This window comes from Argentina anserina, chromosome 1, assembly GCF_933775445.1.
Source record: "Argentina anserina chromosome 1, drPotAnse1.1, whole genome shotgun sequence".
NCBI classification, from domain to species: Eukaryota; Viridiplantae; Streptophyta; class Magnoliopsida; order Rosales; family Rosaceae; genus Argentina; species Argentina anserina.
The window spans coordinates 17,312,479-17,328,076 of NC_065872.1; the positions used below are offsets into that span (position 1 = coordinate 17,312,479).

The 15,598-nt window shown below is 39.2% G+C and overlaps 3 protein-coding genes and 1 non-coding gene across 4 annotated transcripts; all 4 read right to left on the minus strand.

The window, feature by feature from the left end:
• Positions 1-14: 14 nt before the first annotated feature.
• On the minus strand, positions 15-1,864 carry LOC126790194 (uncharacterized). Its single transcript, XM_050516352.1, has 2 exons — positions 623-1,864; positions 15-479 (listed from the first exon to the last, which is right to left on the minus strand). Exons 1-2 carry the CDS (start codon positions 1,596-1,598, stop codon positions 388-390), a joined length of 1,068 nt encoding a protein of 355 aa, XP_050372309.1. The 5' UTR covers positions 1,599-1,864; the 3' UTR covers positions 15-387.
• A 2,227-nt stretch (positions 1,865-4,091) lies between these two features.
• LOC126805326 (U6 spliceosomal RNA) lies at positions 4,092-4,193 on the minus strand. The gene has a single exon (XR_007673999.1). It is a non-coding gene; the product is annotated as a U6 spliceosomal RNA (small nuclear RNA).
• Positions 4,194-4,895: 702 nt separating this feature from the next.
• Positions 4,896-7,766, minus strand: LOC126803030 (uncharacterized). Its single transcript, XM_050530770.1, is given in 9 exon segments — positions 4,896-5,509; positions 5,618-5,673; positions 5,675-5,745; positions 5,860-6,028; positions 6,478-6,608; positions 6,838-7,023; positions 7,119-7,278; positions 7,280-7,497; positions 7,761-7,766. Coding segments are annotated over 9 exon segments (1,278 nt in total). The 3' UTR covers positions 4,896-5,228.
• A 654-nt stretch (positions 7,767-8,420) lies between these two features.
• Positions 8,421-14,247, minus strand: LOC126788094 (meiosis-specific protein ASY3). The gene is made up of 11 exons (XM_050514060.1): positions 14,150-14,247; positions 13,619-13,686; positions 12,199-13,247; positions 11,418-11,964; positions 11,169-11,322; positions 10,718-10,781; positions 10,456-10,605; positions 10,324-10,382; positions 9,607-9,741; positions 9,022-9,113; positions 8,421-8,754 (listed from the first exon to the last, which is right to left on the minus strand). The coding sequence occupies exons 2-11, from the start codon at positions 13,649-13,651 to the stop codon at positions 8,683-8,685; spliced, it is 2,355 nt and encodes a 784-aa protein (XP_050370017.1). The 5' UTR covers positions 13,652-13,686; positions 14,150-14,247; the 3' UTR covers positions 8,421-8,682.
• Positions 14,248-15,598: the final 1,351 nt, after the last annotated feature.

The window sequence follows — 15,598 nt, forward strand, 5'->3', positions numbered from 1 at the left end:
ACTACCAACACCAATAGGAAACAGTTTCTACATTCATACGTGAAACTGAAACTTCAAAGTTTTTCATATAATGTACAGAGTGAAGTGGTATCTCATTTTCAATTACGTTGTACTCGCAATGTTGAAATCTGGAGGCACCAGTGAACTACAAGTGCAGGATTCATCAACCAAACATCAAATATCCCAATATATTGCCAGAAAACAAAAATTATCCCAATATTGCTAGAAAGAAAAATTGTGCTCAGCTTTAGCAGCAGCAGCACTAGTAGCAGTAGAAAAACAAGATGGAGAATCCTCACATTCTGGAATCAAAGTTCCCCCAGACCTAAATTATCCCAAGCTCTCGCGGTTTTATGTCCACCTAAATAACAAACTGTTAAAACCTTCTCAGCAAGAGTGCCTTGTGGGTGATGCAGATGCCAGAGCTACTGCTTGCGCCCAGACCTTGAGGCGAGCCTTGACATCCTGCGGATGGTCACCTGAAGTAGATATATCCTACCAAGTTTAGATCTTGATATGCAAATTAATAGTGCATGAAGGGTTGGCTTTCAAAGGCCAAATGGTGAATGGGAAGACAGAAACTATTAAGGCATAACACAGAGAGGGGCCAGGCAATGCATACCGGGGCCAGAAATGCGCCAGTTAGCAATGGGGGAGTTGCCGCCGCTGCTGGTTGTGTAGTTAGTGTCGATAGTGCTAGCAGATTGAGAAAGCCGAGAGGGCATCATATCCTGCTGCTGCTGCAGTGTGTGATCATGCTCCAACTCGAATCCAAGGTCTCTGCAAGCCTTGACTTCCTCCATGTCCATGCATAGCGACCTGTTCCCTCCTTTAGGCCTTGCTATCACCACCATCCCTGTACCCTCGCTCTCTCCGCTGAAGCTGTGACAATGATCACCACACATGTTCATGTTCATGTTCTCCTCCTCCTTGTCCTGATCTTCGCCATCATCATTGTCCAAAGTTGTCTTAGCTCCTCCATGGTGGAATGGTGATGGTAATAGCCATGATGATCTATTCTTCATCATCCTCCTCCTACTTCTCCTCCTGCTCTTCATGCAGTCATCACTCATAGCCTTTTGAGCTTCGTTGTCGCTAGCATACTCTTTCTCCACCGTAGAATTGCCCCGCACCTTGTTAAAAAGCATCCTCCCAGCTGCACCACCCAGATCCTTCCTCCGCCTTGGGGGTGTCGCCGGGAGAGAGTAACATCCCAGCTCCCTGTCGGAATCATCCTCCGTCGACATCCCATCTGCCAGTACCACCCGAGAATTGATCCTCTTCTTGTTAGATGAATCCTCTTCTTCATCAACATCCCCATCAAAGCTGTCCATAGACAAAAGTGACGTGCACATGCTCCTACCATTCTCTTGTTGCCCTTGGTAGTAAATGGAGTTACCATTACCACTTCCACCGCCTTCGTGCTCATCATCATTCATCTGATCTCCACCGTACATGGAATTTCCGGTACACATAGACAACCTAGACAAGTGAGGATGAGGCTGATCATGATCATACCCTTCATCTGTATCATCATCACACTCATCCTCCTGCATAGAAATACAAGACCTAAGGGTCATACTCTCATCTAACGCCATACTATCAAAGCTTCAAGGACTCCTTCAATGAAAAAGAAACTGAAACTGAAATGTAGTTGGCGAGTTAAAGGGTCTTCAATCAGTTTAGTTGGGTATCAGAATCAGAATCATAGTAGTAGAGAAGATGAATGAATAGTTAGGTATTTATGGTTCAATAAAAGCTTGAAGCTAGCTATAAGCTTAGTAGTGATAAGGTGCAAAGATGAGAGTGGCTTTTTGGGTTTCTATGAATAATTCGTTTGCTCATTAAGGTAAAGGGTGGTAAGTCTCAAGATATTTTGTCCATCTAACCTTCTATATATATATATTGACTCTTAGTCTGCATGACTATATAGCAATAGCTACTGCTTTACTGCTTCATAGTTCATACCCAACCTTCTCATCTCCATCCTAAACTACCCAGAATCCCCAGAATACCCTTCTTCTTCAAAGCTTCATTGTCACAGGTCATAGCAGAAAGTGTAAAAGAAACCATTGTGTGTTTTCCAGGTGTCCCGAGCTAGATTGGACCTTGCCAAGGAAGGTCAAGCTTAGCCTTGACTGGGAAATATTAGTAAAATAGTAGAGCTAACGTCGATCAACTATTGTTCAATATGATCTCCTGTCTTGTAATATATGTGACATCTGGGTAGTTTCCCACACGAGTGACAACTGAGAATAAGTATATATGATTGGTCCAAGGCTCGCCCTAGAACAAGAAGAAGAAAACCGTAAACTAATCTTTCCCTCGTCTTAAGTCTAAACCAACCTCCATTCCCATTTTGACAGTTGTAGTGATATTGTCGACACAATAAAGATGGCGATTATGATACGCTGGTTGCGACGATGATGCTCATCTAACACGATTTTGACTAGTATATCTCAAAATTAATGGAGTTTCTCGTTATAAACATTACGTTGCAGAATAATACAATAATGAATGTATTCGAATTATGTGCATCTTATGCTCTTGGTGTAGAATAATGGAAAATGCAGATTTTGCATTCAAACAAAAATAGAGGAATCTAAAGATTTAGTGTGGATTTTTGGTTATTTATCTCCTTTTACCCTAGTTTTTCCATAGGCCCATATTTGGATGCAACGTAGGAACTGATGTAATGGCGAAACCGCGTAAGAGGCCCCCGACAGTGCTTTTTTTATAATCACTTTTCCTCCAACAGCCAAAATCAGTAGGGACATGGGAGTGATAGCCACTCCAACAACGAGGACACTTGGCGATGAACCAGTGAAGCACACGTGTCTCCGGCGCGATGACATCAAAGTCCCAACGATTCTTCTGCCCAAAGTTCCAATTTTCTTTTATTTTTTATTTTTGGTCTGACGCGATCAAATATTAATGTATGGATTTCTTGGCCAACCCAAAGATTAATCATAATCATGACAAATTATTAAGTATGTTGGTGGACTTGACCTCCTCCTATAGTAGCACCCTTCCGCTCACCGACTTGTTTTTCTTCTATGTTAATTTATAAATTATCTAAGAGACATGGTAGAGCAATTTTTGATTAGGTACGCTCCACATGACTTATTGTTTGTTGTATCGTCCACGAGGTGTGGCGGTTTTTCTGAAGATCTACATAGGACAGTGTTCATTTTCGCGACCCCGCGGTGATGGGGATCTGGTCATTGGGTTTGTTACATGTGTCCGATATACTATGGAAACGATTGTTAAGGATTGGAAGGTCGAGACGCCGACGTGAGGCGATGAGGTCCTCCGGATAGGGGTGTGGCTGAGAGATGGACACCTATGCCAGCGCCATACACATGTTTGGATTGGGATTGCTAGGCTTCGACGTGACCTCACTCAACTAATTCAACTTTGGTTCCGTGATAAAGAAAACAAAAGCTAACCAGATCGACTTGTTCAAAATTTTAGTTGTAATTAACAGAACATAGGAACATGTGTTAGTTATATATGCAAATATGCAATTGATTTAAGGGTATCAGTAATCAAGTATTTCAACTGGTTTTCATATCACTCTTAGATTAGTATGTCGGCTTGAGCTTGCTATCAAATAATGAAGTCGTTTTTATTGTGTTTTGTATACTCAAAGATAAAGTTGTACAATTGGTGATTATACACCTATTCTCCGCCATGTGGGTGGAGAATGAATAAATGAATGATGTCCTAGGTGACCTTAATGATGATGGACTTGTGTACAGAATAAAATGGAGAGAATTTTGTTATGGTTCTATTCTCATTTAGGAGTGAATCACGAGAACTCGAGAAGTCAGAACTTGAGGCTTCCAACAAATATCTTACACTAGTTCACTCAAGTGTTAATTAGTTGACACAAATCTACTTAATCAATCTCGCAAAATAGTGAAATACAAATGAGGCATGAAACCATCAATTAAGAGGGTACGTGGTAACCACAATAATGAATGGCATGCATGAATTTCCTTGCCATGTCAATCGACTTTCTCTTTTGAATATGTCTTTGCTTGTGGTTAGCAAGGGTTTGTGTCTATTTTATTTTACTTTTTTTTATAAAAAAATTGAATCATTTCTCAATTTATGCATGTCATCCTTGGGTAAGATTCATGCTTATTTTTTCTTTATCGTTCCTATTTAATCGAATGTCCCGAAAGGACTGGGTTTGTGAAAATTTTGTGGATAGGGGATACAATCTTTGTTAGTGCCCCAAAGATTACAGATGCCCTTGGATGCCTACTTTCTTTTTTCTTTTTTGGATGCCTAGTTCCTTTAGAAAATCGGCATATTATGAATACCATGTCAGTTGCTCCATGCAAACGATCAAAAGAAACCATCCTCAAGAAATTGCGAAATCGGAGAAAGTTGGCATGGGACGACGTTCCAGTTCTTGAGAAAACAATTACTCAAAACGCAGATGAAGGAGGGTTTTACATAAGCTCGAATACTCGCGAGTACTGCATACCTAGGCAAAGAGAGATTACTATTCAAACAGGAATTTCTTGGGGTTCTCTTTTCCGGCTGAGTTTCTTATTTACACAGGAGTCTCGGTTAATTCTTGCAATAGGTGAACAATCACACTAATTGTCACTCACTCCCATCTTATACACGTACACCATGAATATATAGATTACATCATCCAGATTTTTTTCCATTTTACTAATGACACCAAAGAGAAAGGGGGAGAGGTAACCACATACGCATGGTGAAAGACGAGAATGTTCATGGTGCCGTGCCATATATACAAGATACAGAGGAAACCTTTTGCTTACAAATATGCAGGTGAGCTTCTAACATTCCAAGTTTTTTGCATGTGCAGACAAAGGGCTGCAGTACATTAGAGAAAAATAGTTGAAAAGTTGTTTTCAAACCGGAATGTTAATGAAGCTGGGTTCCACCAAGGGAGAAGTCCCATCCCAACTTCTGCCTGAGAATTCCCAAGTACATTACTTAATCCAAGAACTAATCTAGTCCGAGGTGAACATGCTCGACTAAATGTGTTTTTTCATATTCTCATTTCTTACTTTTCAGTAAACGAAACTAACATTATCTTACTATTTTGGAAATGGTTATTCTACATGTTTACATATTTACAGAACCCTAAGAAACTGGTGAAGAGAATCGATTATAGTCACCACCCACCATACATGCAATATCAACATAAATTGATTATCGTACCAGGATATGTTTGCTATTTAGGCAGTTGCAAGCTCAGGACTTCTTGTTTTGTTGATTCTTATTACAGTCGAGGCAGTGCTCTGGGCTGCTGGTATTGCTTGACCATCATCCAAAAGCTTCAGATTTGAAAGAGAATCAATCAACACTTCAGCAGAACTGTCAGTTCCCACTGCATTGTTTATCTCGGTTTTCAAAATTTGTTGATCATGGTTTTCACGTTCGATATCCAGCACTAGTTTCTTAAATTCCTCTTCCATGTCTTCTTCATCATCTGTAACTGAGTACAGGGGGGGTTTTTCTGCAAAATAAAGACACCAAAAGTAGATATAATAACCAAAAGCTTCCCCTGGAAATTACCAATTCAAACAGATCATTTCTTTATATATTGTATTGGATAAGAAATTACCTATAACGTTTTCTAATTGCCTTAGTGTATCAATGCTCTCCTCAATTTCTTGTAGAATCTTCAACTTCTTCCACACTAATCCTCTTTTCTTTTATAGCTTTAGCTCCTATTTGAATGGCTTCAGAAACCTGATAAGAAGTCACAATTGAATGTTACTAAAGAGTTATATGGTCGAAAACACTTCAATTGCTTCATTAATTCAGAAGCTAATTTAAAAATATTATCTTTGCTCCTTAACTTACCTTCTTTGTCATTTCAACATTTGCGATAGAATGAAGAACTTCCACCACTCTGTTCATGAAGGTTGCACATTTTTCTCTGCTCTCATTCGCCAATTTCAACTCTCTTACATGCCTCAGAGCCACTTTCTTATTTTCAGAATGCAAACAAGCTAACGCTGATTTTCTCAACCTACACATAGATACAATCCCCAAAATCAGGAAAACATACTTCTTCAGAATCATAGCATCCATTATCCACATCAAAACGCATTCTACAGGACAAGCTTTATAAGAGTTTTCGACATGATAGGATCCAGTATAAGAGTATAACTCAAACAATAGGCTGTGGTTATCCATGGTGATCGATGTCAACCATTTTTTTCAACAAGCCAGAGACAGACCTGATATCTAATATGGGTCATGTGTGAGACATGTAATCAAATTTCATGTTAACAATACGGTTAAGTTAGCACTGAATCTGTTCACATATGCCTCTATACCTATCTGTGTCTTAAATTAGCATCTATCTCATTCTCTAACACTGCTAAGGAGTATCTTGACATATGTAAACCTGGATGGTTTTATTGTATACCAAGAAATTCCAGGATATAAAAAAGTTAAACGGTGAGGAATACTTACGTTTCACATCTTCGATCAATCACATTAAGTTGTTGTTGAAGTCTCTCTCTTGTCCACGTGAGGTGGAGAACATCACGATCTAAACTCGAAACAATAGGAACAGAAGATGCTGAAATGGAAACTTTCACACCCTGAGGAGAGAAAGGAGTACACATGAGCACTACAAAAAAACAAGTAAGCTCAACATTGAACACTTACAACACTACTGTGGTTGCAACATTATTTGGCTACTTATGCATAGATGCCCTTCACACAAAATTGCACTAAGTTCCCCGCATTTTCATAATAAACAAAGCAAATCCATTGTACAATCCCGAATATAAGTTATATTAACACGACACAAGGGTGTGAAGTATGTACCTCTAATCAGTCTCCCCTGTTGGGAACCGAGAGATACCGCCCCTTCCCTTGCTCCGACAAGTGAGACAAGACCGCCGAACCTTCAACGATCCCTCCACACAACTCCCGGAACCTCTCCATGGTCACAATGCACCAAGACTTCCAATGACACTCGGACAAAACCTCCACAATTTCAACAGCTTTATCCTACACCACACATACCAACATCAAAACACTAGCACCAACAGTAATAAAATTACCACTCACAGTCAAAATAACAAGAAGAACAAGAATTCACCAGCCTTGAGAATCGGGGTAAGAATGGGACGGTCATGGGCCATCAGAACCTGAGGAGCTGGGGCTGACGAAGCAAAGCTAACCACGGTACTCGTCACACTCCGGAAAACCCGGGAGAGGCGGCCAGCTGCGGGATTCACAACCTCCGCAGCCGGCACAATTTCGGTGGGAGGGTTTGATGATGAAGATTCCTAATCGGCGAGCGACGGTTAGGATTAGGTTTCGCCAGAAGAGGTAGATGGGCTCCCAATCGGAGCGTTGGCCGCTGAAGGCTTTGAATCTGGCTCTGCAGACCAACTCGTCGTCCCAATCTTGAACGTAATCACCTCTCTCACTTTCTCGCTCTCTTCCATTTTCTCTGTTTCTGATTTTGGGTTCCGAGCTCTACTACTTCGCCCTCCTCGGAATTTCAAATATAACCGAATAAAAGGCACCACTATACGTCGTCGTTTCACTATCCAAAAATGACTTTTATTTTTTTATTTGTGAAAAGGAAGCCAAGTACTGATCTTAGAATTTCTACTTGTAGAATCGATCGGTTTGAGTTGTTTTGCTACGAATATAGACTAACTCGCAAAGTTTTCTTGCAATAGTGTGTTAATATTTGATTCGGAGATTTAAGACATCAGTACATTGATGTACCATACAGCCATACTAACCATAGATGATCACCTAGTTTAGTTTCAGGTATGTAAATATGATGTACCATAGATGTTCACCTAGTTTAGTTTAGGTATGTGAATATGGCAGATGCTATTGACTGAGGTTGCAATGGTTCGAGCACTCATTTTGTCTAGGAACTTTACTCTACAACAAAAATAATGGAATGCCATGAGAAGTTTACTGGCTGAAGAACTGGTGTTACGAGGCCTTGTTAGTTTTGATGCACATATTGATGATGTTGAGGTTTATAGATTGGCTTAGCGTTTGTATTGAGCATCTTCTTAAGAAACATCTTGAGCTACTGTACCTGTTGTGGTTTGGGAACAGAAAGAAACCTCATGCTACTGGTGTTGCTTTACACCAAGCTTGCTGAGTTTAGGGTACAACGTGTGAGAGCATTGTGTGCAGGAGGGTGAACTACTAGGACATCGTGGAACCGCTGCTAGTTCTGGAAGCAGACTCAAGCTTTTCGCAATGTCAAGTTTCAAGTCGGGCTACAAGGCAGACTTCCTTACACCAAGCTTGCTGAATTTCTTTTCTACACCTAGCTTCTTAATTGCTGCTGATTGTAATGCTAATATCTTCCAACTTCAATAAAGATTGCCTCATTTCACTCAAAAACGAATACCTGAAAAGTCTAAACCAAGTGTGAATCTTATACCATATCGAAATATCATTCTTCACCTAACACAAATCATATTGTGAAGTAATGACCAAAAGATCGAATCATCAAGAGAAAATTCTGTACGTGTTTACAAATTAATAACCTATGTCATACGAAATAGAGAAATGCTGGTATATTTCTAAACAGAAATGTAAATTGCGAGATGCAAATCACCCAAAACTGTCGTTACCCATAAGCCAAATACTATTTGTTTCCCACTGCAGCTGTACACATCACACTCATCAACTTAGAATTCCCTCTCTCAAACAGGAAGCTAGTTGGCGCTTTAACTGGAGCATCTGTCCACGTCTCGTCTGCATGATGAGAACAAGGTTGAAAAGTTGAAGACACTAAATCTCTGCTAGACTATTAGAAAAAAAGTATTAAAGAAATAGGAACCAATTCATAAATATTGTTCTAACAATGTCTGGCGAGTGTTGTGCAGTAAATGACTAAATGTGGACTTTCAATCACCATATGCAGCCAGCCATCTATATTATGTGTTGGAAATGGAAATGGTCGAGTGGCCACTTTACCATAAAGTGCATCCGAATATCTATATTACAATACGGAAAACTTGCCTCATTCATGACTTTGATTCTTTTTTGGGCATCGTTCAGTTGGTTCTCAATTGCTTCTTCCACTTGTGAGACAAGCTTACGGTGTGATGCTTCTGCAAGTAATCAAAAGCAAAAGGTTCAGCGGAAATTGGACGTCAAACGATTTAGGAAAGGACATAGTTTTCATTCGTCAAAGGTAACTGCTAGCGCATAACTATTCAAATGAAGAGAATAGCATTCCTGGGTTTAGACCCTAATCATAGTTATAGCATTTCCTGGGACTAGAATTGTGTAGATTTTGATGCATCATTGATATGTAGGTAGGCATAGCATGCACGAATTTATTTTGGATTATGAGGGTCTCCACTGTAGTTTGCATGGAATTCAAAGTACTAAACTCTGGTTTCTGTTTACACTTAAATTAGTTCACAAAAAATTTCATCATGCCTTCAAGATCAGGACAAGTTCTAACTTGTCGGTACATTAAACTACCATGCAAGGCAGTATCTGATAGATATCTTCTAACATTTATGATTTATATGGCAAGTTAGTCTGACCTATACACCTCTACAAATAAAGTATGGGAAAGAAGAGAAGATGACATACTTTGCTTTTCCACGGTTCCTTTGAACTCTGTCTGGTACACATCCAGACCTTCAAATGTACTTTTGCAATCCTGAAGATGCTGATTGATCTGTTCCTTGAACTTGTCACAGATCACTTTCAGTTGTCCTTGTTGCTCTGCATGAAGAACCAATGAATCCAACAAAAAAAATCTGAATAGGTTCACTGACATACACAGTGCAATCTCTCAGCACTAAACTAACAAAGGTCCTACATCATCCAAGATAATGAGATATATAACTAAACCTTTTCTTTTTACTCCAAGTTATCTTCTTTTGCAGTCACTTTTAATGGAATAATTGGATAATTCACGAGAAAATATGTAAACACCTAATAACTTAAAGGCAAAAAAGAGTAATTTTCAATTCTGCTGGAGCTTTACCTAGCATAGAGAATTTTGCAACTATATAGCACGATAATTGGATATATGGTTCTCTTAAGTCGATCATTTAATTGAAACACTTAATGACTGATAGCAATAGTGCTTCAAGATGTATCAAACGCTATATCTGTTTATTCGTTTACAAAATCTAACGTGCTAAAGGACTGTGGTTCAGGTTCGTGTTTGAATCAGAAAATTATCAAACCACCCCTGAGCAGGACATTGGAAGTACGGCCTTAGGACGCATGTGGTCATTCTTAAACCCAGGAAATAAAAACTACAAGTTTAAGTATGTCATTGGTACAACTTCTCCTTACCCTCAAACCTTGTTTCAAGCTTTTTTCTCTTTGATTTGCTAAGGTTTGTAAGCTTTCCCCTGAAAAATCATCAAAAACACACTAAGTTATTGTTGTCGTTAACAAGGAAACCTCCTTGTTAAAAATACTTACATGTCTGTTTGAATCTGAGACTCTACATTCTGCAGCCGCAACTGAACCTCTGCAGCAACAGATGTCAAGATTTCAGAGGATTTCCTTGTAGTTGCCGTCTTCATTTTGGTTTTTAATTTTTCTAGTCCCAAAGCAAATAGTTCAACAGCCCTAACAAGTTAAACAAAAGTTAAACCACAAACAGAATGTGCATAAAGACAACTAATTGTATTTTGCTTCAAATAAATGTATGTGGGCAAACACAGGTAGAGAAAAGAAAAACCTAGCCAATCCGTCCACTTCATTAGGGTCTGAAGGTTCCTCCATGCAATTATCTTCTACAGTCCCTGCAAGAATAGATAAGATGTCAATTATGCAATTGCCTTTAATAGATGCCTAGATGGTAAAATAGGGGTACATCACTGATATCATTATAAGTATGCCTTAATGACTTCAAAACATTTCATTGAAAAGTTTAAATTTCAATATTTTCAGCATGCAGAGAATGAAATTCTATCTGAGCACATGCACAAGACAGTCAGGTGAACAACGGAGCCATCATTCCAACTGTGGGGAGTGGAAGGAAAAACTATAGTGCAAACTTCCTACATACAGTGGAAGCATCTGATATTCATAGATGCATAACCACTCAGGGAGATTAATTTGAGCAGCAATCATGTTATCTAACATTTAATTGTCATGCAGTGTACAGAAGTGTGCCAAAGTGTACATACATTTATGTCCTCGCATAACAGGAGAACCTTCTTCAAAAGTCTCTAAGTCCCTCTCTTCTGATGATGATAAAGATAGACCAGATTCTGCATCATTTTTCTCCATCTCAGGTGCTGTTTTCATCAGTGGGGAATCCCTGATCTCCGCAGCGGCATCCTGAAATTCAATAAGGAATTCCAAAATGGCAGAAACAATATACTTGCTGGCACATTGAAAGCTACCGACTAAAACCATTTGATAATAAAGGATACAGATGATTGTGTTTGACCGTTTTCAGAAAAATCTTGTTTCGAAGTCGAGAAAGATCTGAAGCCGCGAATATCTCCCATATCAAATCGCCTCTCCATTCGTGCTGGACTACTACAATCTGCCCTTTGGTCTGATTTTGGGATTGAGCTAGGTGAAGAAATTGACACAGGTCCTCTAATTCCAAATGTTGGACTTACAAAATTATTTTCTGAATTAACAGGATTCTTAGAGCTTGGATTTTCACTACCTTGCTGGTGGTTCTTACTCTCTGACTTGTCACAATCCCCAAATTTCTTGCTAATCAGTGGTGAGGAGTCAAATTCTTTCTCTGGGACAGTTTTCTCCTGTTCAGGAAACTCATTTTCACCGTCAGGTAGACAACCTTGAAAATCTCCCATTTTGGTACCTCCAGAACAAGCTTTCTTAGCTGATGGTCGTTTCCCCCTCCTATAAATCGCTTGCTGAATCTTAGTTGGATTATCCTTTTCAGGAAGGCAGACCTCATGAGTCTCAGTTCTGAAACCTGTATTCTCTCTCTTCTTCTGAAATCTGATTTCTTTTTCTGGGATAGTTTTCTCTTGTTCAGTAAACTCCTTTTCATTGTCAGCAGGTAGAGAACCATGAATATGTCCCAATTTGGTACCACCAGGACAATCTTTCTTAGCAGGTGGTCGTTTCCCCCTCCTATAAATCGCTTGCTGAATCTTAGTTGGATTATCCTTTTCAGGAAGGCAGACCTCATGAGTCTCATTTCTGAAACCTGTATTCTCTCTCTTCTGAAACTTTGAAGATTTGCCAGCAGAATCCTGTAATGCCTCATAGAATTCTTGTTCAAAAGAATATACATTATCTCGCTGTTTCCGTTTGTAACCAGAAGATGGGGCAGGCTTTGTAGTTGTCCTCCCTACTTTGGCTTGGGCTCTCTTTCGAATTAAAGATCGAGTGACAGGTCTCCTGACAGTGTTGTTGGGACTTTCAGAGTCTGTTTCAATAGTATCAGAATTTTGCCTATGTTTGATGAAGGCGTCACCTTTTTCCATATACTTGTCCGCTGGTTCATCAGAGTTCTTTGTCCTATTGACGAGATCAGCCATCTGATCAACTTCTGATTGAGGAATTAAATTATCACGACCAACCTCAGGTTCCTGAGATTTGGGGTGCTGATCGTTAGGTGAAGCAGCAGCTCCCAATATATTCCAAAGCTTCATTCTGAGAGTTCCAGTTCTTGTGTTTTCTTGGGCATCTGTTTTGTCCACTAGCACCTCCTTATCCTGCATAACAACTTCCTGCACATTTGCAAATGTGAAATCCTGAACTTCCTCCTCATTCCCATCATTCAGTTCCCTCTTTTTCTCGGTAACTCCACTGAACTTCTTGTGCTTGTTATCACCAGACTGTAGAATCGAGGTCTTGTTTGTGAAAAAATCAAGTGAGTATTTAAGTGTTGTGTTCCTGGCTCCATCAAGTTTGTACTGCCTCTTGCCAGAAGATGATATATTAGAGGCTTGCTTGGCATGAACCACAGCATCTGAAATTGGTATGTCCTTCTGGAAGGGTCTAGTACTGATCCATGGGGACCCCACCTGCTCTGGAGTTCTAGTTTCTGTTGTTGTTTTGGCAGGTGTAACTTCTTCGTTGTTGAACTTTCCCTGTATGGTATTTGATACGTTAGCATTTCCTTCTTCTGCATTTGGTCCCATAAACTCTCTTTCCTTTGCACATTTAGACTTCTTCTTGGCTATTGAGTCTACAACAACTCCAATTGACATCTTCCTAGATTGGCTTGCTGGGTGATTAATGCTTCCATAGCTCCAGCAATTGCTTGTTTGATCCTGAAACATGGCATTTGAGTTCAGCTTTAAACTTTGTGTTTCAGACTCAAAAATAAAATCCAAAGTTCACATCCCTTTAGCCTAGCAGATCCCAATTCCACTTCTGCTTTATTCATTCATATTGTTTCTAATGAAGATAAATTTGATAAACTTTGAATTATCACTAGCCACAGACATGTTTGTAAGCTGCCGATATCCACAAAACAACACTGTAAACTAAAACATATCAACCTATACCTGGAAAGAGTTACAGAGCATGTACCATCCAACAAATACAAAAACAGACAGCCAAAATGCAATGGGAAAGCTTATACGCAGTTATACGATTTGATATGCGCACACAAGATACTACAAGGTTTGCGAATGCTTACATCGCGCATATGTTTTTGTCTTCCAACATCCATCTTGAGAACACAGAAGAACACTCGACAATCGTAACCTGAATGATACACCAAGAAATTAAGTCAAACAATCCCATTAGAAGCTCAGTAGCATTATAATTCATTTCTAACACCAAAAACACAATCACAAACAAGCACCCGATAGAATATCGATCAATAATAAGCTTATTCTTAGTTTCCAGGCCAATCAAACATGGTTTAAATTTCAGAAACCACTCAAATGATAATACAAACAGCTCTAAACCACTGTGAACCACCTAAACTACATCAATTTAGGGAAAGAAGAACAAAATCAACAACGCCAAAACCCTTAAAATCACGACCCATCCAATTCGCTAACGGATTCTCACTTAAACTGGCCCAAACCCTAGTTCGTCAAAAATTCAAGTTGAGGCGCTCAGATCTCACGACTATCTGACAGGTTAGGGTGCGGATTTGGTTCGAGGAAGCAATCGGAGTAACGAGAGAGGAAATCTAAGAAAGCGAAGAGGAGTTGGTTACCGGTTGAACGGCGCCGATGACCGTTCCGAGGAATTGCTTCGTCGTCGCAGGGTTCGTCTAGAAGAGAAGAGAGAAGAGGCACCCGGTTTTTATTTTTATTTTTGATTTAGAAATTTTGAAATGGAAAAAAGAGGAGCAATTTGAAATCGAGTGAAAATCTAAAGGCGGGAAACACACGTGGCCATCTTTGTGTGCGATGAAAATTAAATTAAATTAAAGTGATTTTTTTTTAGAATGAGATATCTCATTGATTTTTTTGAGTAATGGGATATTATATATTTTCATTGGTGTTGTAGTACACGAAATAGAATTACAAGATATAAATACCGAGAAAATACACTTCACAATATAATATAAAAGTTAAGAATAATAGCGTGAAGAAGTAGTGTAATTTTCACAAAATATATATATTTATAACCATAAAATAGAAGAAATGGAACATATTTTCACTGTTTCTCAAACTTAAAAATGGTGGTCTTGTTAAGACCTTGTTTAGGTAAAGCTATATGGGACAAAACTCTAAACTGAGGAAAGGGTACCACTAATTAAAAATTAATTTCTTTAGAGGAAATAACCACTAATTAAAACTAAAGTAGAGCAATCACTAAGGCTCGATGAGAGATTAGCCACCACCTTATTGGCTTCACTATAAACGTGAATAAAGTAAGAACCTTGAACTTAGAGGTTATCAGAAGTAATGTCATCAGACACACGACCTAAGAAAGTATTGTATGGGAAATGATGCCAATACTTGGTTGCTTGGACCAAGAGAAGAGAATTTGTCTTAAGAATTACTGGGTCTACCCCATGCTAAATAACATAAGTCAGCAGCTCGCTTTGCCTCAATATGTTCAGCGGAGCTCCCACATTCAATGACCTCATGAAAACACCCTAAAACCATGGACTACAATCCCAATGCCTCCTCACCTAGTTTCCTTTGAATAACATACATCAACATTGATCTTTAGCGAACTCTCCGGTTAAGGAGTCCTAACTTTATTAGTAGAAACTTGGGAGAAAACCATAACTGACTTATTATAAAAACATAAATTTACTAGTCTCGTACTGGTACCAAACATTACATCATATTAGATTTTCTCCTTTCCATCCCAAACTACCAAACCTGAGCATACGTTCCTTCCAAATCCCTCAAATTCTAAAGAGGAAGAGATCCCAAGAAGTCGGAGTTAAAGAGTCAATACAAGCGGAGCTTCATATGTCTACATTAGCTAGCGACTTCTATGCACATGGTATTTTATATGACTTCTGCATGTTTATTTAGATTCAACACAACATTGAATATTCTAGGGCTGGGACCGGTACGGTTCGGTTCGGAATTCGGCCGATACCGATACTGATACCGATAATTTATTCGGTTTCAGTTTCGGTTCGGGATCGTAAATTTGAAACTTAATACCGAACCGAACCCATACATATCGATTCGGGATG

Coding starts and splice junctions, on each gene's coding strand:
- LOC126790194 (XM_050516352.1), bottom strand. CDS start 1,598: ATGGCGTTAGATGAGAGTATGACCCTTAGGTCTTGTATTTCTATGCAG. Junction 480..622: donor CTGGCGCATTTCTGGCCCCG/GTATGCATTGCC, acceptor TATCTACTTCAG/GTGACCATCCGCAGGATGTC.
- LOC126788094 (XM_050514060.1), bottom strand. CDS start 13,651: ATGGATGTTGGAAGACAAAAACATATGCGCGAT. Junction 10,782..11,168: donor TGTTATGCGAGGACATAAAT/GTATGTACACTT, acceptor CTATTCTTGCAG/GGACTGTAGAAGATAATTGC. Junction 9,742..10,323: donor GCTTGAAACAAGGTTTGAGG/GTAAGGAGAAGT, acceptor TTCTTCATGCAG/AGCAACAAGGACAACTGAAA.